Source organism: Chlamydotis macqueenii, chromosome 3 (genome assembly GCF_036417535.1).
Source record: "Chlamydotis macqueenii isolate bChlMac1 chromosome 3, bChlMac1.mat, whole genome shotgun sequence".
NCBI lineage: Eukaryota > Metazoa > Chordata > Aves > Otidiformes > Otididae > Chlamydotis > Chlamydotis macqueenii.
In genome coordinates this window covers 117,139,440-117,162,920 of record NC_141558.1, presented here as the reverse complement: position 1 = coordinate 117,162,920, position 23,481 = coordinate 117,139,440, and the positions used below count along the sequence as shown (strand labels likewise).

General features: G+C 40.0%; 1 protein-coding gene across 4 annotated transcripts in view; it reads left to right on the top strand.

Moving 5' to 3' along the window:
* ATL2 (atlastin GTPase 2) overlaps positions 1-23,481 on the top strand; it is a 40,223-nt gene that overhangs the window by 9,957 nt on the left and 6,785 nt on the right. For 3 of the 4 annotated variants that reach the window (XR_015258018.1, XM_086743573.1, XM_086743575.1), the window contains exons 2-11: positions 6,635-6,915; positions 11,740-11,874; positions 13,303-13,407; positions 14,547-14,597; positions 16,722-16,778; positions 17,814-17,906; positions 18,176-18,314; positions 19,465-19,592; positions 21,779-21,835; positions 23,042-23,113. Coding sequence is in view for 3 of the 4 variants with exons in the window: in XM_086743573.1 (XP_086599699.1) it covers positions 6,635-6,915; positions 11,740-11,874; positions 13,303-13,407; positions 14,547-14,597; positions 16,722-16,778; positions 17,814-17,906; positions 18,176-18,314; positions 19,465-19,592; positions 21,779-21,835; positions 23,042-23,113 (1,118 nt within the window). In the remaining variant the exon portion in view is untranslated. The remainder of the gene's footprint in view (positions 1-6,634; positions 6,916-11,739; positions 11,875-13,302; positions 13,408-14,546; positions 14,598-16,721; positions 16,779-17,813; positions 17,907-18,175; positions 18,315-19,464; positions 19,593-21,778; positions 21,836-23,041; positions 23,114-23,481) is intronic. The other variant, XM_086743574.1, reaches the window with a different exon arrangement.

The following is a 23,481-nucleotide window of genomic DNA, read 5'->3' as shown; positions in this document are numbered from 1 at the left end:
ATATATATATATTTGTTTTGTACTTACTAGGTTGTGTCAGGGTTTGTGCTTCTTCTGTCTTAGTCTCTGTTTATTTGGTAGTCTCTTGTATTGCATTTGCTGAAAATAGCTGAGTTAACATTTTTGCTTCACCTCTTCACTGCAATGAAGTTTCCCTCTACCTTTTCTGTCCCCTTAAATGGAGAAGACAAAATGCTAGTTTGTCAGTATTTTGCGCAGCTATGGGAGAGCTGTCTGCTCCTGCATGCATGCAGACCATTCAACAAAGAAGCAATTTAAAGCACTTAAGAGTAGACAGGCCTATTGTTTGGTTAATTACGATACTTCATAGGTATCTAGGTCATCAGAATATCTTCTTTTTCCCTTTTACCCTGGCAGAATTGCAGCTTCAGGTGCTTCTTGCTTCTGCTCACAGTTTATGTAACAGTTCTAGATCTGTCCCTTAACATGCCTTTGCCCTGAAGGAACAGCGAGAGTTAAATGTGTCTTCCCCCCTCCCCTACTCCTCTGTCAGTCTTATTGGATATCCAAATAAGTCTTTGGAACTTAGCTCGTCAGTCCTATTTATAAACTGAAATATTCAAAACATTTAATTATTTCTTGCCTTAAAATGAGCTACTTGGCAGTATGTGCTAGTTAGCAATAGGAAAGCAGTGATGCGTGAAAGTCTGTGGCAGCCCCATAGCTTTCATGTCAGTCTCACTGTGAGCTTATTGCATGGAGTAGGACTGCTGGAGAAGAGAGGACAATTTTGTAACTTAGAGTGATTTCCTCACACTCCCCCCCCCTCCCCCCCACTCCCCCCAGATGTGCCAGATTTTTTTTTACCTTGTCCAAATAAGGTTTGAAGGTTAACCTAATTTTTTTTTCTATGCTCTGGAACTCAGTTCACACATGCCTACGCTTTCCTCAGTTCACTACACCAAAACAAGAAGCATTTGAACAGTTTATATCCTTTTTCTCTAAGGAAAATTTCCTAGGTGAAGCTCTGAGAGAATGCATTATGCTTAAATGTAGTGCAGCAGTTTCCTTATGATAACTTATTTTAAGCTTCTGGTTCAAGCTGTGAACTCCCTCAGGCCGCAGAGGTAGAACAAGATTTCGAGCCAGATGGTTTGAGGTTAGTATAACCCACTTCAGCTTGCCATGCATCTGTATTGAACTATGAGGGAGAGATTTAGATCACTTTTGTATGGACACAAACATTGTATCTAGAGCACCAGGAAAAAGAGTTCAGGGATGCTGTGAGCTGAAATATCTAGGGGTACTGGAAGTTTTGATTTTAAAGTTGGACTTTTAGCAAGGTGCAGGTTTCTGAACAAACAAGATACTAAGACTACCACCTTGAAGATATACAGAGTGAAGTCTTTGTAACTCCTTGTGATAGAGCAAATGGACGGAGTACTGATGAAAGTGACTACTTTAGACTTTGTTCATAATCAAGTCTTAAGCCACTAAAAAGCAAATGGGATTTAAATTTATTTTAATGTTGTGCTGCTTCTGTGTGCCATTGTCTGTGTCCAACCCACCGTCCAGAGAAGCAATTACTAGCTGTCATTCAGTGCTTGATCAGAAACCTATACTATGTCTAAAACTAGCTGAGTTCAGCAATTAGTGTGTGCTTCTTTTTTAGTCATGAAAGAATGTGAATGATGTGTTTAATGAACTCAGGCTGTATTTGGATTGGAACTTAAATGTAACTATGTTGGTACTTTATTTCAATTAATGTGCTTAAAGGGAGGAACATGCATTTAAAGCAGGCTGTCTCTTATTTTCATAGCACGGAGGTTAAGCTGACTATTTTCACTCCCATGTTCTTATACTGCAGGACAAATAGGTCATCAGCTGCTAACTGTGTACTTAGGCAAGGCAGGAATTAGCTTTTCATTTTACCTCATACTTTAATAAACAGGTTATTTAGTTGAGTTTGTTCAGTTGAAATATTGTCTGTACATACACAAGAAGCTACTGTTCTCAAAATCTGGCTTAGTGTTTCAACAAATGGTACTTGTTCTGGGTACTTAGCTGATGAGTGTCAATAGTCCTGTTGTAGTTGTTACTGAGTGGAGTAAAGAGCTTATAGGGAAACTGGCTGGTAGTATCTTCTTTTGGTTATGTTTGCTTCCATTGAAGTTTGTCTGCTTCTGTGTCTTGCTGTACAGTATTGCTTCTCTTGTATCTCCTAGCCTGTTTGACCTGGGTTAGGAGGTGATTATGCACAGTCAGAATTGTGCATTAGCTCACGTGCTTCAAGTGAATTATTCAAGTTGAAAGAAGCCAAGATGGAGTAGGGAGTGATTAGCAAACAGCCATAGTAATAAGCCTGAATGAATGGCAGACTTCAGGGGCAAGTCCAGTTGATGATCTTTTTTTTTTTTTTTTTTTTTTTTTGCATTAGCTCCAGCCAGAGTGGTAGATACTGTAGTTCAGTAGTGCAGAAGCTTCAAAGGTCAGATGAACATTTTGAAATAAGAAAAATCTAGCTATGGCTTTCTGGGCCTGCAACGCTGTGCTACAAGCTCTAGTGCCATATGCTTTGACAGATGAGAGCTTTTCTGTGTGTACTAAAAACCTGAAGTCCAGTCTTCCATTCACTTTGGGATTTCCAACAGCGTTGAGACCAACTCCATGAGTGAGTTGGATGAATCCATCAGCCTGCCTTTAGTATCCTGACAGGAGGCAGCATTGCCTGGCTGTTCTGCATGCAGTGCAGGGAGCCATCAGCCATGCCTCTGAAACAACCGCCGAGTGTAAACGTGTGAGGTGGATGTACTGAGTCCATAACTCCATTACTAGGATGGAACTGGACTTCTCAAAGTGTTAAAGAGACACTATAAAAACAAAGAAACCACCTTATAACAAAGTGTGTTACTTTGGTTGCTTTTCTAGCAGTACTGAATGTGTTGTCATGAAGACCTATATAGGGAGGCTGCCATGTGCTTTGCAAGTCTAAATTACCGTCCCGTTGGCTAGAAACACTTCAATATATGACTGGTCATTGTGTGAACGCCACCTCTTCTACAGTTAGTCCCTTTGCTGGGACTGGACTATTGCAAGAACCTAGAGCATTTTGTGGTCCATAAACTTAGGACAAATCCACTTAAATTCTGAGCTTCAATTAGTATGCTATGACCATGCTGGGGGCAGGTGAGGAAAGGGAGGAGGAGGCAAGTAAGGAGTAGCGCTTCATGTTGTGAGTTTCACTAACTCCTGGCCTGACTTGACTTGGCAGTGCTATTGGCATGCTTGTTTTATGAACTACTTAGAGAACTTCCTACAATGCTTCTGCAGCTTTTGTGGAAAACTGGACTGTGAAGTGAGACTGCTTGTCCTGACCATTTTTTGAGACTGCTTTGAATGTGGTTCTTGGAAGTGGAATGTGGTCCTTCTGCTCAGGATGCTGAAGCCTTCTAGAAAGACTTCCAAAGTACTCCAGTACTACCTGAGATTGGCTAGCCAGAGTAATGGGGTAAGCAGCCAGAAGGTAGTATAAAGGATCAAAAAGGTTGTAACATCTGCCTAGGAGCACATGACAGGTTAGCATATGCTGATTATGCTGCTGGGATGAGCAGTAGCACTTGTTCTACAGTTAACATGCTTGACTTGTGCAACGTCTGTCCTGGGAATTGCAAAGTAGTAGTTCATCCTTCCCTTTAAGATATTTTAGTCTTGGCAACTTGAGCATGAAGTTATCAAACCAGCTTTTCTGGACAGATCAACTTTCCTTCACATCTGTTGACACTGCAGTTCTCCACCCTCTAAAGTGCTTAATTCATGGCAATTGTGGTCTTTTCTGTAGGTAGTTTGGGAGCTTTTAGATATGTTAGGCTGGCTAGTCAAAAAAAACCCAACAAACCAACCTGACCTAAACCAAACAAAAAACCCAACTTGTTGCTCTGAACTTGACTTTCCGGTTTCTGCTAGTAAGTGAAATCTAATAGGAGTTGAATAGGGCCTAAGATGAATCTTCACTTAGCTCAGACGTGACAGGAGAGAACTCCAGGAGTGCAGAATACTATTAACAAGATGTTGTGAACTTTAACAGGCATATTGCATGTAAGCTCTTGATAGTACTATCTACTTGTAATAGCAAGAATCTACTTGTTTAGAAATAACTAGTGATAAAAGACCACTCTACTTGTTTACTCTGAAAGCTTCTTGGCTTGAAGAGGCTTTAGGTGGCTATACTCATGGCACTGATGGAAGGATGCTGCTACAACTGTTGCTTTGAGGTCTGCTAAGGTTCTGGTGACTTTCAGGTAGGAAAAGATAGTTACTGTCACTCTCCAAGTGAATGAAGAGAAGCTGCAGATGTGGCTTCAGACTATAGTACAGTCTACCTTAGTGGACAAAACTGATACCTTACTACAGCTGAAGTGTAAAGTATGCGTTTAAATAAGAGTGTAAGGCTGTTTTAAGTGATCAAGTTAAACTTGTTGCCTGGGGAATATGTAGAAGCAAAGGCTTTGATACATTGTGTGAATATCTGTTTGCTAAAATGCAGGCATCTCTTCCTGGAGCTATACAATCTGAATGCTTTTATCAATAGAATTATTCCCTTTATGCTTCTAGACTGTGATGCTGAAGGCTGTCACAATCTAGAAACACAATCACAGATGCTGATTTCTGTCAAAATCTTTGTGCCTCATCTGGGCTACCCTCCCAAGTTTTCTGGCCTACAAAGGATGCTACTTATATGGGACAAAACCTGTTTTGTAAATTCTTCCAAAAAAGAGGGCTTGTTTATTTTCAAGGAATAGGAAAATTTTAGGCCAAAGGTGAAAGTTTTTATTCTGAAGAGTTGACCAATATTGTGTCAATGTAGCTTGTATATTTGATGTCCTGTTGACAGCTTTTCTGTTAAAGTTACTCCTTCAGTTGTCAGACCTGCTGGTGCAATTGAATTTTTCAGCCTACTTTGTCAACCATTTTGATTTAGAGTGATGCCACTGAGGCAGCACAGATTCAGTGCTTGGAAATGTCCTCTCTGATTTGCAATGAAATGGAATGTCAGAACTGGCTAAAAGAGACAGCCACTGGAAATACTCCAGGGTCACCATGTTACCAGTTTGTCAAGTTAATGGTAATAACTCAAATGTCTCATTACATACAAAAACCAGGGTGCATTGGAGCACTGTTCATAAGTCTCTGGCTGGTGATGGTATCTAGGATGCAAAGTCTGCCAGGAATGAGCTGGCAAGTCTTGTGGGTATTGACAGAGTCTCTGCCATGGATGAATTAAACTGTGGTGTGTTCCGTGGTGCCTCATGACATATCCTGCAAGAGAACACTGTTTCTGGTCTGCTTCCACAGGAAGCATGAGGGCCATGTAACATACCTGTACGCAGTGCGTTGAGTGACTAGAGGTGGCTACTTCTTCGTCTTCGTTAAAGGAATGCTTGGAAATGCAAGCATGACTAGCAGTCCAATGTACTGAAATTCATACAATGATGTTGCCATATAAAGAACTGCTAGGAAGGTGCCTCGGTCAGGTTTGTGCACGTGGGGTTCTGATAGAATATACCAAAACATAAGTCTGGAGTTGGAGGCAATTCTGTAAGCACAGAATCACTTACAGATGCTTGATAGGAAAAGTGGAATCAGGCCAGTAGTAGAGTTTTTCTGCTGTGGGACTGGCTTTAAAGTTGTGGTACTTGAACAAGAGAAGAAACTTCATCTTGGACAATTCTGATTATTTGGCTTTCTTTTAGGCCTCTAATCCAGTAACTCCTGAATTCTGGAAGTCAGGAAGATAGGATATTGGTGCTGTGTGTCCGAAGGGCTGTGTCACCTTAATTTATCATTCATCAATAACATAAGTCTCATCTGAGTTATGGTTCTTTCAGCAGCTGGTTGACTCTGAAAGGATATTGATTCTTAAATTGTGTATAAAATATTCTCTTAACTCTTTCAAAGAGTTGATACTTACTGTTGTTGAATCTTACTTAATAATATGTCATAGGAAGAGTGTGAAGCCAGAAACTACTTCCATGTTTTTTGTTTTTCTTATCCTGAAAGTGTTAGGCCTTGCACATGCTCAGGAGTTTATCCTCTTGCAAGCAGTGAATGGGCACTCTGAAGTCTGTGCTGTACTGAGAATTGAAACAGGTGTAATGTGTTGGAATTAGGGAGGATCTTAATCTGCTGATGTATGGGGTTATGTACTAGATATGGGATTACATACATATTACATGCTGGCAAGTGTTTTTGTTTTTTTTTTTTTTCTCCTGACAATAATATAAGAAGGTGGTGATCTAAAAATTACTTTTTTTTTGGTCCTTTTTGGAGCTTATTTTAAAATCACTTTTTTTTTTCCTAGATAAGAAAGAAAATATTAAATTTTTTTAATGGAAGTTATTGTTAAGAAGCCTTTAAAAAGAGTTTTGATGCTGAAAACTGGTTTTCTTTTGTGACTTCTTAAAACATAGAGAATGCTGGAGGTCTGAAATGTAGACTATGTGCAAAGCTGGTGAAAACAGAGCTGCTGTTGATCTTATTGTCTGCACGTGTGCGTTCCCAAGAACATCACTCTTGCTGCTGGGAATGAAAGCCCAGCTCAAGGCTTCACTTCAAAGAAATGTCTAGTGCCATAAGCTCTGACATCTAATGTACTGTAACCTGTCAATTTTTACAGGTAAGCATTATGAGGAAGAAGAGGAGGAGGATGCCCTACCTGACTCAGATGCCCTGCCAGACTCAGATGACGAGGTGGATTTGGATAAGCCGCGCCCCATACAGATTGTTCTTGCTCATGAAGATGATCATAACTTTGAATTAGATGAAGAAGCATTGGAAAAAATCTTGCTTCAGGAACACATCAAAGATCTTAACATAGTAGTTGTGTCTGTGGCAGGAGCTTTCCGCAAAGGAAAATCTTTTCTTCTGGACTTCATGCTTAGATACATGTATAACAGGGTGAGTAATTTGGATTTTCCCTGCAGGAAAAAAAGTAGTTTGGTATTTTAGTCACTTACCTTTTTATTTGTTGACTTGAGCACAAATATAGTAGGTCAAATTTTTCTAACTTGTTGAGGGGTGGGGAAGCCAGCTACTCTGTTTCTACTCTGTGAAGAAGTGTATTTAAGTGACAGTTTTTTCAATATAAATTTTCTTGCAGTTATCAAGGGAACCTACTGGTGTCTTGATGTAAATGGACATGAGAAGAACTTGAATGAGGGAGTGTAGTGGCCTTCTACTTGACTTTGGGGAGGGGCTTATCCAGGTGGTGGCTTGGAGGAATCTTGCTTTGACTTGATCTCCTGAAGTCATATTGTAGCACTAGCTTCCCCATTGTTGCAAAAAGAGTAGTCTTATCAGGTGCTATTGGAGACTAAATCTGCTTAAATCTGAGGTATGGCAAAAAGGCGAAAGTCTTCTGTTTGCTGCTTGGAATGTGTCTCTGAACCTAATCCAGGAACTTTTAAAATCCTTTTAAGCCATTGGTTAATGAATGCCTGATCCAAAATTTAATTTCTTCTCTTAGTTTGTAGCTTTTGGCTGGTGTTGTCTTGTTTCTATGATACTTTGAACTCTTGGCTGATATGGAGAAGGTGGGGTAGGGCCTCCTGTGAGCATACACATCTGCCTGTCACAGGTAGTGGTATGTTTCCTTTAATCTGCGTAGTGAATATTGACAATTCAGTGTTGTTTCTCTTTGAAGCTCTTAAAGGTCTTAAATGACCTTTTTCGGTCATTGTTCTTTGGAGTTGGAATTCGTGGTAGCAGAAACTAACCATGACTGCATCTGTTTTACCTTTGTGCTAGCTGGCTTGAGAAGAAATCAAGATAAACCCAGCAATTACAGGAAATATGGGAATATTACAAAGAAGCTACTCTTAGTTGGCAGATGAAGACTTCCTTTCTCTTGCTCTCAGTAGTACCTGCTGTTCAATTCCTCTCACTGATTTACCAAGAGCTCTGTAAGAAAGATACTGAGGATGTGGTAGGAGGAATACAGAGTAGCAAGCTGGGGCTACCAACTTCTTAAGACTCTTTTAACATATGGAGGCATAAAAGTTTCATTGATATAGCTGTTCAGTGGGTAACCTTTTCTGTGTGTGTATAAACACTCTCTAATGTCCTGTTTATATTGAAAACAGGGCAGAAAACCCTTCCAGACAAACCCCACAAACAAACAGTGAACTGTGTATAAACAGAGAAGTATAGCAATCTGAACTAGATGGTGACTGGGTAGAAGTAGTCCTAGTTCCTTCCAAAAATAGGAGGCGTGAGCTTTAAGCAAATACTCTTAACTTCCATATTGTGAAATAAAACTAAAGTTAATAAAACAAAATTGATTGAAACACTGTTTCAGCCTTGTGTTCTATCATGCCTCTCTGTTCCCTTTATTGTGCAATCACTTTTTTCAGTTTTCTATAGGTGTCCTTCAAAATACCATTTATTTCACTTAAACTGAAGACGAAGGCAAACTTGACCATCTGCTGTAACCACTATCCCTTTACCAAATGTGGAGAGGTCTTGCTCTCCACGTGCTGCTTCTGGCCAGACTTTTGCATTCTGAAGCTGTAATGCTTGCAGGCCTTTAGCTGAGCTGATCCAACTCAATGGTACATCAGAAGATGCTGGACTTCGCCAAATTGTTTTCCTGCCAGCTCAGTGATGTAAACTGGCTTAGCGAAAGAGTTTGACAAGCATCAGAGCTGCTGCAAACTGATTAATGAGAGTTGGGGACAAGAGGAAAGATAAGTGCAACGCCTCCTGTTTTGAGCATTGCTAAATTCTATTGGGTCAAATGGTGTCCTCAATGGTTATGCAAATTTCAATACAGGAGCCGGAAGCCTTGGTATAGTTTTATAGGACTCTTTAGTCTGATCACACTGTATTCAGTCAGGCTTAATTACAAGTCTTTATAGTCTGTGAACTAAATATTGGATCCTGCATGAAATACTAAAGTGTCTGCATTCAGTTTGTACACTAATCAAGCCATTTGGAAACATTCTCCCCTGTGGATATTAACATGTGTGATGAAAAACAAGTTACTTCAGAATCTTATCCTCTTGTCTTAAACCAAGAGCTGGAGGTCACGTGAAAAGTTACAGTTCTAAAAATCTCACTTTTGCCTGTTGAAGTCACAGGTAGGATTTCGGTATGGGTGAGGTTGGTCACTACCTTCAGGGCATCTAATTTCAAGCACTGATGCTTAGTGTTATGATTACTCATTTGAAATGGAACAGAATAACCTGTCAAAAACCAGGAGCAGTTATGTACTCAGGAAACTGCTGCAAGGATCCTGTGATCTTTCTTGCAGTTCAAGCTTTATTAAGAGTTGGATGCAGTAACACTAGTAAATTTAGATTTAAAAGCATTTTTTTTTTTCCCCAGGAGTGTGACCTTCTTAGCTTGTATTAATCTTCAAGGTGCACTATGTACTAATTACACTATACAAATAAAGCTGCATTGATTCTTTCCTTACTGTGGAATATATTTAGAGAGGGTATCTTTTAGGTGACTGATTGTAGTGCAACTTCTAGCTTGATATCATGCAGGAACAAAATATATTTTTTTTTTTTTTCTCCTCCAATCTCTTGAATAGCTTTCAAGCCAACGTGATGGATGGAGACTGTTAAAATACGAAGTTTTAACTAAGGAAAGACGGAGGTAACAAGCTAGGCGTGCTTCAAACTGATGCAAAGGTCAGTCAGAGACAGGCTTAAGTGCATCATCCACAAGATGAAGCAGCTTCAGCTGAAGTTGTGCCTGTTAAGACACCAAAGTCTCCTGTGACATGAATTAGATGAAATCAAATGTGGTCATATCTAGTGCTCATTGAGGCACTTGTCTAAACTTTTGTGCTGCTTTGGTCTGAATTGCTACAAATAAGGATAATTTCTGGGACCAAACTGGGAAAAGAGTAGTCTTGTAAAAATGACAAAGGGAATGTATTGTTGAATAATGTAACAGATTCTTTTGAAAAAGTGAAAAGCTGCAGTCCCTTGCCATATACCTGTGAAACATGATTCAGCATTGTGAGACTGTATCCTGATGTGTACTGAATCCCAAAGCAGATCTGGAGTTTTGATTCCTACAGTGGTCAGTGGATGCGTAAGTGTCTTCTGGGATAAAAAACTCCAGGGTAAAACTATTCAGGTTTTGGTTAGTTTCTCTGTAGAGGTTTATGTGCATGACAAAAAAATCTCAAACAGGCAAAAAAAAAAAAACCCTAACAACCTGCCTGTAAAAAGCTGTGGTTCTCTTTATTTGGACACCTGTGTTCATTTTCTGATTTTTTTTTTTTTTTTTTTTTAAATTTACTCATCTCATTTACTTTTGCCATGTCTGATTCAGATAGCAGAGCTGAATGGTGTGCACTTAGCATTTGGGATAATGCTGGTGCAGAACTGCTTGATTGCCTTTCCCTCTTAGTATGGTTTGCTCTGCATACAGCTAGGCATGAGGAATGTGTGCAGGTTTTTTTTTTTTTTTTTCCCCACCACCTTTTTGAAATAAGCAGTTTCACTTATAGTAAGTATTTTTTATTCTGTGTAGCCCCTGGGTGCTCATGCTGTTTTCTGACATGTGAAGAGATGTATCTTGAGCTGTTTTCTGAAAACTGCCAGTGCAAAATCAGCAAGGTAGAGACCATAGTCTAGTGAACTGAGAAGCCTCCCCTTTGACCTTCTCAAAGAGTACACTTTCCTGGCTGGTAATCATCTCTGGGCAGTCAGGCAAATTCATGAAATGTCTCTGTTCTGCCAGCATGCTGTGCTCTAGCCTGTGAAAGAAAGGTTTTTCTCTAAGCCCCCTCATCAGTTAAACTATTGTCTGCCTACCCTCTCTTGTAGGATTTTGGTGTATATAAACCTATCACAGTGAAACTTCCTCAGGGCACCTGTTCATACTCCTTACTTACCCAATACATAAACTGCATTTCTGGGTTAAATGTGTTCATATAATGGGATCTTCTATGTGAGCCACTGCTCTGTCTTGCCTGTCCTTGAGGACTGAAGACCTTGTTATAGCACTGTCAGCCAGAAGTGTTAGCTGCGAACTGTACTTGACTCTCTGATAGTCTCTTGCAAGGTGGACAACGTGCCAAAAACTTTTAATATGGATGGGTTGATTGACATGTATCAAACTCTCAACATGACTTATTCTCTTGAATTGTAATCACTTAGCAAAAGGTACTTTGTAACTGGGACAAGTATAGATTGTAAGTCTTCTGGTCCTTGCCTTTTTTCTTTGGCTTTTGCAAGCTGGTGTTGGGAGTCTTGTGCTGGCCTCTGTTAGTGCAGGTGTTTAGGTGCTTAGTTAGTTTCAGCAGATGACCTGTTTGTGAGAGGGAAAGGAGAGGAATAAGTCAAGATTAGGTTTTTTGTTCCTTGCAGAGGTTTAGCTGTTCCTGTGGTTAAAATACATGCTATTTACAGCTGTGTTTTGGAGAGAAGGGCTTGAGCGCAAAGTGGGATCAGTGTACAAAACCGAGCTGTTGTCATTAGCTCTGAGTGCTTGAGACTTGAAAGCTGTGCACATACTCTTTAGTGGCTGAAAAGTTGTCCAACTGCTGAAATACTTGAACAAAAAGACTTGAACAACATTCCTTTATGGATGATCCTTGAAACACAGTAGAGGAGCATTGTGTTTTAATGTTTTGTACAGTGTTGTCAGTTATAGCTCTGAGGAAAATGAGAGAACAATGTGGAAGTCTGCTAAAACATAACATTAAAAAAAAAGGTATCTCCTCTTGGTTTTAAATAAGCTTCTCCTCCTCTTGTTTTGTAGACTTCTCCTTGCTGGATAGGTGGAAACACCGAGCCATTGACGGGGTTTACATGGAGAGGTGGATGTGAACGGGAAACTACTGGCATTCAGATTTGGAGTGAAGTGTTTGTAATTGATAAACCCAATGGGACTAAGGTAAGTGCTTGTCTTAAATAGGTGCGTGTAAGGATTTTTTATTTTTTTTCTTTGCCTCTGTGTGTACCTTCAGTGGCGTGGGTTTCATGGAGACAGTTCAAACATCAGTTGCTTTCCTTTTGGAAGCCTTATATCAGTGCAAGTATGAATTTTCCTGTTGGATTGTAAGATTCAATCTGCAATAGTAGTCCAATTCTGAGGGTACTTTGTTTTGGCAAAGCCTATTGCGTCCAGGCTGATGAGTGGATTATCCTGTGGATATTGTAAAACTGTAATGGCTATAAATACCATATATAACAAATGCTGTGATAAGAATAGCTCTGTAACAAACACTATTTTTTGGGAAATGAGAATGTGTTCTAGCTTCTAGCTGTGTTCTAGTGAAATGTAATGCATGGCTATAAGTACTGGAAACAGCTTCAGTATCTGGAAGCTGATCCTTCCATATAGTTTAACAGGTAGTCTGTAAAAAAAGGACTAACAGTCTATCACCGAGTTAAAGGCACTAACTTTAATCAAAGCTGGTGCATTTTTTTAAACTCTCTAAATCAGTTTAACTACAAAGTTTGGTTGTAGATGTTTATCTTCATGATGAAACAAAGTGTTAATGGTGTTAATAAATATTTACTCCATGATACTGGTGGTGTATCTTGAACTACTCATATTCTCCTGAATCATAAGCTCTTGATTAATTAACTTTCGTACCCTTTGCATTTGCAAAGGAAATATCTGATGGCCAATTAGTATGGGACACTGATGTTAAATAGTTAGTGGCTTAGGGGTGTGCAGGAAGTTTAACTGAATTTCCTGGCTAACCAAACAGTTCTCTGGCTAAAAAACCAGTTAAGTTCTGAGGATCTCTTTGTGCTCTGGGGAAAAATGACTTGCTTGTTCTTGCTTATCAGTAATTTCTAATGGAAAGGGAAGGGAATTGTAGTAGATCTCAAAGATGGGAATTGGACAGATAGAGTTTTATTATTAAGATCACTTATTTCCTTGTCATTCCAGCGTGCAGTCAGTATCAATTACCTTGTTTTCTTCTGAAAGAAGACATATTTTTAAAAGGAACCATCTCACTCTTAGCTCTAATGAGCTATGCTGAGTCAGCTGAGACTGAAGTTATTCCAGTGAGTAAGAGCTGTCTGTTACTCTGTACTGTGCCCCTGCTGGGCTGAGGGAGCCTGTTTGTGCGAGAGAGGGTAACTACTGTAGCAAGGCCAAGGATTTAAGACTGATTATATGGCTCTGTAGTTGTTGCTTACTAAGCTGTAGGTGTGTATAGGCATGTGCACAGGGAGCTGGATGAGGTTTAATAAGTAGGTGCAGGGGCAGAGGCTTGCTCTACTTGAAATGAAATTTATCCCAATGGCCTGGAGTTTGAAAGTGTAACAATTTGGTTAACTGTTGCTGCTGTTTAAAACTCTCTAGGTTGCTGTACTACTCATGGATACCCAAGGTGCCTTTGATAGCCAATCCACTATCAAAGACTGTGCAACAGTTTTTGCTCTGAGCACCATGACAAGTTCTGTCCAGGTAAGAATACCTGTGTTGGCAAGTAATGGCAGCTATAGGAACCCTCTAGCTTCAACATGCAAAGAATATCTCCCTAGCCACAGTTTGAATGTTCATCCGCATATCTTCCTCCAACTGTGATTTTAGCTTTCATACTTATGTCCTATTTTCTATGTAATATACTACGTAAGTTTTTCTCTGTGGAATCAATGTTATCCAAGGCCAAGCTGAGTTAAATTGCTGACTGAACTGGTGAATCCCAAAAAAAGATGTCAAAGTAGCAACCTCTTCTGTACAGATGCGTTACAGAATCTTTTTTAATACTTTAGATACAAGTTGGGGTGAAATAGCACTGATCAGCTAAACTTACAATTGGTGCTACTGTTAAACTTCTGACAATAGCCTTGTTCTGTGCTCAGAACTGCTTTTAAGATTGTGCCTTAAATGTGCCTAAAGTGAGCAGGTTTTTGAGCAAGTGACCTTCAGACACGTTACAACAAGAAAGTAACAGGAGTTTGTAAAACACTACTTATGCTCTGTAGGGTTGTTTTTGGTGGGGTTTTGTTTGTTTGGCTCTTTTTATTTGTTTTTGTTTTATTCCTGTGGTTAGGGTAAGATGTGGATTATTACTGCCTTTGAATTTACTGGTGTTCAGTATTTGTGCTATTGAAAGAGTCACAAGTTCCTTGGGTAAAATCAGATTTCTCTGAGAAGATTTGAAAGCAAAAAAAAAAAACCAAACCTGATGAACTAAGTACCTGGTCATTTCTGTGTTGGAGATGCAGCTACTGGATCACTGAATCCTGAAGCATTTGGACTTAGGGATGGCAAATGGACATGCCCTTTTTAATCCTCCTGTCTCACACCTGTGTGGTGATTCGAAGCATTCAGCAATCTTCTCTGGTTCCTTTATGCCTTACTTACTTGGAAAGAAGCTATTCTAAGAAGGATTAGGGTAGTCAGCAGTGGTTTTGTCCCTAGTGCTTTGTATAAGGAAGCGACTTTTGAGATGCGTTGTGTAACACCTCTCTAGTTGCTGACTTTCAGGTAATTAGACTTTTCTGGAGTGGGTAAAAATATTCAAGATCTCTGGAAGAGACAACATAAATGTAAGATAATGGTTTCATGTTACAATGTAATTCTTTTACTGTCTCTTGCAGGTATACAACTTGTCCCAGAATATTCAGGAAGATGACCTTCAACATTTGCAGGTAAGAATATGCTGAATTTATATTAAGCTGCTTCTGAACTGATAGTTTTGACACTGTTCTTGAAGTTACTACTAATGCAACTGTGATTTGGGAGTTGCCTGCTGCTTCATATAAAGCATTGAAGCTGACCTGATGCTAAAACTAGCATTTACATTAAGACCTATAACAACATTATTTGCATCAACTCCATGATGCTGTGAGGTTTCTGCTGTACCAATGCAGAGGTGAAATAGTACAGGCTTCTGATCTGTCTAAATCTTAACTTTCTAAAGTCTGTTCTGTGTATGGTAAAGTTCTGAAATTCCTGAAAAGATGAGAAAGAAAGGGAAATGGTTAGTGGAAATAATGAGAAAATTCCAATGTTTCTCCTTTTCCCTAAACCAGGAAAATGGGTGATATTTCGTAACCACTTCCTAAGGAAATGTGGGAGCTTGGGTCAGGGCAGAAAGACTGTCTTCCACCTAGAAGCCGCCTCTGTGTTTTCAACTGAGAAAGTTCTACAGAGTTTTGTTTCTGCTTTGAAACAAAAGCAGGAAAGGGTTGTCCTCTCTTTACTATGGGGTTTTCATCCTCTAATGGAACATTGTGGTCAAAGGCCATTGAATTCTGGCTTCATGTGAATAGTGCAAGAATCTTATCTCCTTAACTTAAAATCTGTAGCTTTAAAGGCTAGCTTGCCTGTTAACAAATGCCTGCCTGTGCTCAGGCCGTGACCTTGACACAGCTTAAAACTGTTTTACGTGTCTTTTGATTGAAAGGACTTCTGTCTTGGTAAGTGCTGCAAAAGACTGGCTGCCAATACTGGAAGTAGAAGAGCACTAACTAAACATAGTCTTGTGATGCTGTTCTCAGTTAACAGAGTTGTATCACTGGGCCAACACCCCCCACCTCCCCAAAAAAAACCCAACCAAGCACTGCAAACAAAAAAGCCTTAGCTATTTGAAAGCCAGGCTTTTCTCATGACTTTAGTCTTTTCACAGCCTCAGTGCAATCTGAATAGAGCAATCCCTTTCTGTTAAAGGGTGAGATTTGTGGGAAGGAAGGGAAGAGAATGGTGATAAGTACAAGCAGTGGGTGGGGTGCCCCATGCACTTAAAGTTGGGGCAAGGAATTGGGGCCTAAGGGAAGGAAATTCTGAATTTCTGTTATAACAGGAATTTGTTATTCTGAAATACTGTTAGTCTCTGGCTGCCTTTTCCATGTAGCAGGGGAGTGAATGGGGTAGGGAGATAGGATCAAAGGAGCTAGTCTTATGTGGGTGCTTGGCCACTTCAGAGGTTCTTTTGCTCAGGTTGAGAAGGGCTTGAAAGTTCATTTGTGTTAAATTAGTCTTGTAAGTTCACAGATGCTCTTGTGATCAACACAGGGGGAACTGTTCTTTTAGCCATTAAATTTATCTGAAATGTTCCAGGAGTTAGTTTTAATGGAGAAGATCAGTCGCCTAGTACTAGAGGATACTGATGTGTTTCCTCCATCTTGACTTGTAAGGGAGCTAGCATGGATCAACACCTGTGCTGAAACAGCCCGTACAGTTTGTAATTTGTGTCCTCATGGGTTGTCTGCCCCAGTGAAGAATGCTGCTGCTGCTATTATGACGGTGAAAGGAACGAGAGGAAGACGGCTAACACTTGCCTTTATACTGGAAGGCAAGAACAATTGTCATTTACGGTTGTGGGCTGAAGTAGAGATCTTGGAAGCTGCTGAACTTGGCTTGTATTTAAATGTCTGATACAGTGGCTCTAGCCAAGTTCCTTGAGATTTTCAGGAATGGATCTTTTGTGGGAAGTAAGGGGCAAACGTTAGACAAGCTTACTGTCTTAGCCTAGGAAACAAGTATTAGAAGCTGGCTTGCTGAGAAACAGTCAGCTTTCCTCAGAGAATAGCCCACAGGCCACCCACTTAGAGCTGTGGTGTGTTGACAGTTATGGAATGGCACAGTGAAACCAATGCAAATCATGTCTCCTTCCTGAATTTTACTCAGGATTGATGTTCTTGAAGTGTATTGACAATTCTCAACCCATAATAGGACTTAAAATCAAATGCTTTATTTTCTAGTGACATAGAATATTTTACAGTAGAAAAACATGTTTATATGTGGCACCCTTACACTCTTCTTTCTATCAGTTGTTTACAGAATATGGAAGACTAGCTATGGAAGAAATTTACCAAAAGCCGTTTCAGGTAACTTTATATGTTAAATGGATCTTAAGCAATTGAATGTGTAGAAAATGAGCTCGGGATAACTTAGGAAGAGAAATTAGTTGGGCTTGAAGCTAGCCTGTTCTTTACACGACTGTTTTTCCTTCCCTGTCACCACATTTCTTGGCAAAAGCATAACGGAAAAATGCTGAAGAGGATTGCATTTTGGGCAAATATAGCTTTGTGCCTGAGTTATAAGGTGTAAAACAAATGAAAATGTCAAGTGATATGCAGATCTTAAGGAGAAAAGTTTTGTACTGCCTTCTTACTCATTACTCTTTTGACATATGGTTGGTCTTTGCTGGTGGGACGTGGTTCTGAGTAAAGGTCGTGTGGCCTCTAAGAAATGGCATTGAGGAGGGCCATGTTGTGTTTCATCTGCTTGAAGCATTACTGGCTTCAGCATTAACAGTCTGAAAATGGCTAGCATCTCTTGACTGTTGGCTAGGCCAGAGAAGGGTTTGAGACTTATTCCATTTAATGGAGACAAAGACTGAAGTCACTTCTGTCTTGAAGCATCCTCCTTAGCCTATAAGGGTACTATTAACTGCTGTTACTGGTGAGTTTTGAGACTCTTGTGTCTCTAGAATATTCAGCCTGCAAGTGTGAGTCCCCGGTGTTCTTGTGATTGACCCAGGCAAGATGCGTTCTTTGTAAAGCACTTTGATATAAGAGTAATGTCAAGGTTTGTTTTCTGTCTTCAGCTGATAGGAGAGAGGACAGTGTAATCCCTGTGGGATAGCAAAAAGCAAACCCATGGAACGGGGAAGCTATCTTTTTGAGACACTTGGGTACTTCCTTTCAGACAAGGAGTGAGTTGTATTTGTGTGTTTGGTGTGTGGGTTGGTTTGTTTTTTAAATAAGCAAACACTTGCATCACAAAACTACATGACTACTTCATTTAGAGCAGCCAGGCTTAGAAATTTTTTTTTTTTACTTAAAATAATCACGTGTAGTAGAGGTTTTGACCTTACGAATGAGGCAAGCCATTCATTGCTGTTATTCTTCCTGTTACAGACACTAATGTTCTTAATTAGAGACTGGAGTTATCCTTATGAACATGCATATGGCTTGGAAGGAGGAAAAAAGTTCCTAGAGAAAAGATTGCAGGTAATTATTTACAGTAGTTCTACTGTGGTCTTCTAACTTAAGTGTCAACTTACTTTAAAGATAATGATGCGTGATGAGCTAACTCTTTGTGCTAATAAAATATATTTGTGATGTTCCCAGTTGTGTGCAGAGTTTTGGGGTTTAGAACTTGATGTTTTTAGGTTCATGAATGAAAGCTTAAACATGCTTTTGTGCTCTTACTGCTTTTAGGCTGAATTGCAGTACTGCAAAACTATTAGCAGTTCTTACTACCCTTTTGTTTTCTTCAGGTAAAGCAAAACCAGCATGAAGAGCTACAGAATGTAAGGAAGCATATTCACTCCTGTTTCAGTAATCTTGGCTGTTTCCTATTGCCCCACCCTGGTCTTAAAGTTGCAACAAATCCAAATTTTGATGGGAGGTTGAATGGTACGAAGCTTTCCATTGTATGTTTCTTGATTACGATCACTGATTTTTTTCTTTTATAATGGAAGTTTAAACACTGAAATGGTTGGCTGTTGAAATGCTTGACTGGAAAATGTAGGACTGAAAGGTGAAACTATGGAATCTAGAAGTATGCATTGTATATATTTTCAGTGGTTTAAAGGTATGGGGAGAGGCTGTTCAGTAGGGCCTGTTGTGATAGGACGAGGAGTAATGGTTTTAAAACAGAAGGAGGTAGATTTAGATTGGATATTAGGAAAAAATATTTTACAATGAGGCTGGTGGAACACTGGCACAGGTTGCCCAGAGAGGTGGTGGAAGCCCCATCCCTGGAAATGTTCAAGGCTGGGCTGGATGAGGCTCTGAGCAACCTGATCTGGTTAGAGATGTCCCTGCTCCTTGCAGGGGGACTGGACTAGATGACCTTTGAAGGTCCCTTCCAACCCAAACCATTCTATGATTCTATGATTTAAGCAGGCAGAGGGAATTGATACCTTTGTGTCTAGCTGTTGATTTAATCTGATAACTTGAGACATACTTAAAGGTCATTAAATAAGGACTTTAAAGATAAATAAGGATTCCAGAGGGTAGAATTCACAAAATTGAAGACTTTACTTTCTTAAGATTGAAAGCTTTTCTGTAAGAACTTACTAAACCGAAGTTCAGTACTAGAATGACTTTAACATAAAAACTGTAGGCTTCTCCTACTGCAGAATGAGAGGCAGTCGGGATTCTTCCAGTTGCTGCTTGTCCCTCATCAGAGGGAATGTTTCAGAATGACAAAGGCTAAAAAAATGGGTTTGCAGTAGTGAGTTGCAAACAGCTTCTGTGCTGAGGGCACAGGCCTGTGGGACTATTATGCCAGATGTTGGTGTAATTGGGGAAGTGCACTTTAACTGTTACAAGGACTATGGAACCCTGTTTTCTCAGTCTGAATTTAAGCTTGAAGAGTCGGTAGAACTTACTAAAGCTATACTATGTATTTAAGCCTTTAAATACCTTAAAAATGTAATCACAAGTTGTGTTGCTATGGATTTTGAAGAGTCACGGGTTATCAATGTTCTTTTAGGAAACATAAGATTAAAAAAAAAACCTAATCACTTTTTTTTTTCTGAAATTGGTTGAATTTTACTAGATATAGATGAGGATTTTAAGAAAGAACTGCGGAATTTGGTACCATTACTGCTTGCCCCTGAAAACTTGGTAGAAAAAGAGATTAGTGGATCCAAGGTGACCTGTAGAGATCTTGTAGAATACTTCAAGGTAAGCAAACTCATACTAATTATTTCTGTTAATGGCTTAAAAGAAAGTATTCTAATTTTAGGGCATGTTGTTCCCAGAGAAGATAAGATATCTAGGCTGACTCTCACTGATCAGCTCACATTTATTTTCATTTCATTACTCTGACTTCCAGAACTGGCACAAAACTTCCTAACAGTATAGCTCTTAGCAAGCTACTATTGGCAAAATTGTGTTGTGTTTGGTTTTTTTTCTTTGTAAATAGACTGAAATACTGTATTAGAGATTTTCTTCCTACTTTAAAATCCTAGTTTACCTGGATGTGTTGTGCTTTTTTTTTTAAAAAAAAAAGAGGGGCTAAGTGCCGTCTCCATGTAGGTTGTACAGATAGAAAACCAGATTTTAAAATGCTAGGTATGCAGTGAAATGTTCCTCTCTGGATTTTTAACATGCAAGGAAGATGCTTTCTAAACACTTGCATGTGCAGTACCGCTGTGTGCTCTGAAATATTTGTGTGTGATACTTGCAGCTGTTAGACTCTTGAGCTGTTTTGGTATCATGGTGACACCAGCAGAAATGTGATAACATAATCCCCACATCACCGGGAATTGGTGTGTGTAACTTTTTAAAATTGGAATAATTTACACAGTTGACTTGGTAGGATAAAGTGGCACTCATTCCTAAATACACTAGTTTTGTGTTACTACTTTTGAGCACGCGTGTTAAAGGTAGAAGGAACTTGGGCTGATGTTAGCAAAGAAGCTATGCAAAGGAGGAATCAGAGGCCAGAACTCTTAACACTTGTAAAATTGAAGTAATTTTTTACAAAGGAAAGATGTTATATGGGATGCAGAAGTCATGACTACTCTGACAAGCATAAAATCAACACTCTGGTGCTCGTATGTTCACTCTCTGTATTTACACGGTTGCGTGCTGCTGCTTTTTTCAATTTTCTTCTTTAATAACACCTGAGCCTATACCGTGTAGGGAGTGTGCATGCAACAGCAATTTAGAAAGGCCTGCACCCTGAAAACTGAGTGTAAAACCTCTTCTATTGGAAAGCTGCCTGATCCATGTCCTGTATCCAGTCTGGGAGCAGCCACGCAGGGTGCTGTGGAAACACTGTGGTTACATAACTAAAGAGGACTGCTCCCTTGGGACTGTGCATCTAAAGCTGAGATTGTGAAGTCTAAGTTGGAAACTGGAGGGCTTTTACTTGGAAGAAATAGCTACAGAAGCAAAGAGGGTGTCAAGGGAACAGAGTCCTGTATAACTATACATTTTTGTAGGTTGTCCTGCAACCTAGAGCACTGGGTGTATAGGGACCCTGACAACCTTGTTTTCTTCTCCTTTACAGAGAAAAATCCTCAGGGCAGAGGCTTGTAGACAAGCTGGGGGTGGGGGGAGGCAGTAGTAGCTTGAAGAAGAATGTGTCCACCCTCTGAAGGCCTTTTTGGTGTAACTTGTACAGCTTCTCTGGGGTGCTGAAATGGCTACTGCTGCCTGCTATCCCCCTCCACTAGCTTGTCCCAAAGAGCTATGCCATGAGCCATCTTGTAGGCTAGGGAAGAAGATGACATGAAGGATGTGTTCTCTTTCAGCCTTCTGAAACCCTACTGAAAGAGAAGACACCTGAGGATTGGTGGGGTGGGGAACAGAGGGATAGGCTGGCTGCTTGCTTGTATTCCAGAAGTATTTTGGCAGCTCAGCTGTGTCTTCATTAGTGCTTTGATCTGCTTTTTTTCCTCCCACACTTCAAGGGATCAGGGCATATGTGGAAAGGTAAATGGTTCTCCCAGCATTGGGGTGTGTTTGGATAGATCTCTTGCCAGAAAGGCTGTGTGAAATAGTAATCTTCACTCTCTTGTTTTGCCTGAAGATTCCCTGCCTAGCAAAGACCACCTTATGTATCTGAGGGAGCAGAAACCTGCTGTTGAGCCTGTCACTTCTTGAAATAGTGGCCTTATCTCCTCAGGGTGCTCTGCTGCCCTGCTAGGCCCCAGCCTCAAATGCACAGGAAAGTAAAGGAGTTAACACACCAGGGATAACTGTGAGAATGCAAGACTTGTATGAAAAACTTGCTTAATTGAATATTTAGCATTATTCCTTTGTAATAATCTACAAACCCTATTTTTATATCACTCTCTTCTCTCTTTCTCCTCAATCATAATTGTTCAGGAAAAAGAAACCTTTCTTTTTCTCCCATTTAGGCGTATATTAAAATCTATCAAGGAGAGGAGCTACCTCATCCGAAATCTATGCTGCAGGTATTTTTCTTTCAAATAATCTGATAGATGATGTGTACTTTCAGTTCTTTGCAATTGAAGATCCTGACTGTTGCAGGTCTGAAGTTCCCACACACAGAGCTGTAGTTCTTGAAGGAGCTGTGTACTTTGAAAGCCATGTGAATGGCGTAGCCTGGGTACATGTTTGTGTCTTCTCTCGTTTCCATCTACCAAATGAAGCAAGAGTGTATCTGACTGGTTGGATTTTTTAGCTGCTTCAATTTGTGAGCATATGCTTCCTGTAACTTGCTATTTTGTCAGTATCTTTCAGACTGTGTTTGGAGGGCTTCTAGTGTCAAATGCAGCAGATAAAATGGAGAGGCAGTTTATCGTAATGCAGATATTACCACTGTCTTGCAGTGTTGGGCTACTCTACGTGGATCTGTTAGACTGGATAACTGCATTGAGATTTCTTTTCTGGGTTGATCCAAAGAGGATGTAATCAGCTTTAGAACGATCTGAACAGAAACTGATTGTATGAAACTGTATATTGAACCCTTGAATTGTTTCAGATTAAGAGCTTTCACCAAAGTGTGGACTTTAGGGCTGGGACAGTTTTAACCATTTTGTGTTTGTAAGACTTTTGACTGCTCTGGGTGTTTTCTTGTCCTTCAGGGAACTAATTCTTCAGACTTTTGGGGGAGTTCAGAAAACTCATCACAATGAAACAAAAGCTGCTGTCATTTCTTCTACTTAGCATGCCATAAATGTGGCTGGGAGAGACAGAAGATGACATCTTGCAGCATTAGCTAGAATAACTGTCCTTGACATGACACAGACTGAAAATAGTCAGAAGCTCTTACAAATTCTGAGACCAAAACTGCACGTATATAATGCAGAAGTAATATACCAGCTTGCTGCTTTCCTCACAGGTAGTGATGTATCAGGATTAACATTTAGTAGTCTAGTGATCCTTATTTGCTTATTAACAATAGGGCAGTTGGATGATGAAAAAGCCTGTACAAGCACGTGGGAGTTTGTCTGCAGCTGTACTAGAAAGCTGAAGAAAACGTTCTCCTAGTTAGTAATCTGTTTTAATGTATATTGCTAACCTTCACTTGTTTTTGTGGGGCGTTTTCCTAGGAATATCAAGCTTTGGAGGTTGTGGGGGTATATTGGGCAGTGTAACTACATGTACGTAACTAGCTGGTAATGCTGTGATGATACATGGTGCTTAATGTTTTCTAGGCAACAGCCGAGGCGAACAATCTTGCTGCTGTGGCAGGAGCAAAAGACTTGTACAGTAAAGGCATGGAGCAGGTATGATGACGCATCTTTTTTGAACTGGCTACGTGCGAATACAGGCCTTCAGTTTTAAAGTTGTACTCAGTGTTGGATGAGAGCACATTAATAGAGAAAAGTAGCTTAGAGCCAGTACTCCTGTGTTTTCTGCCCTCTGCTCTGAGGTTAGATGTCTGATGCAGCAAACCCAGGATTCTTTGAGGCAGAAATTACTGGGGAGGTATGGGAATGGGTGTGTTTGTAAGGTACCACCTGTTAATTCCCCCTGCTGCTCTTGACAGACATCTTAGTCCTGTAACATGAAATGGGCAAACAGGTGAGGGGACATTTGGGGGACCAGGGTCATGCAAGGGCAGAGTTCTAGTGTTTATAGTCTCATGCTTCTG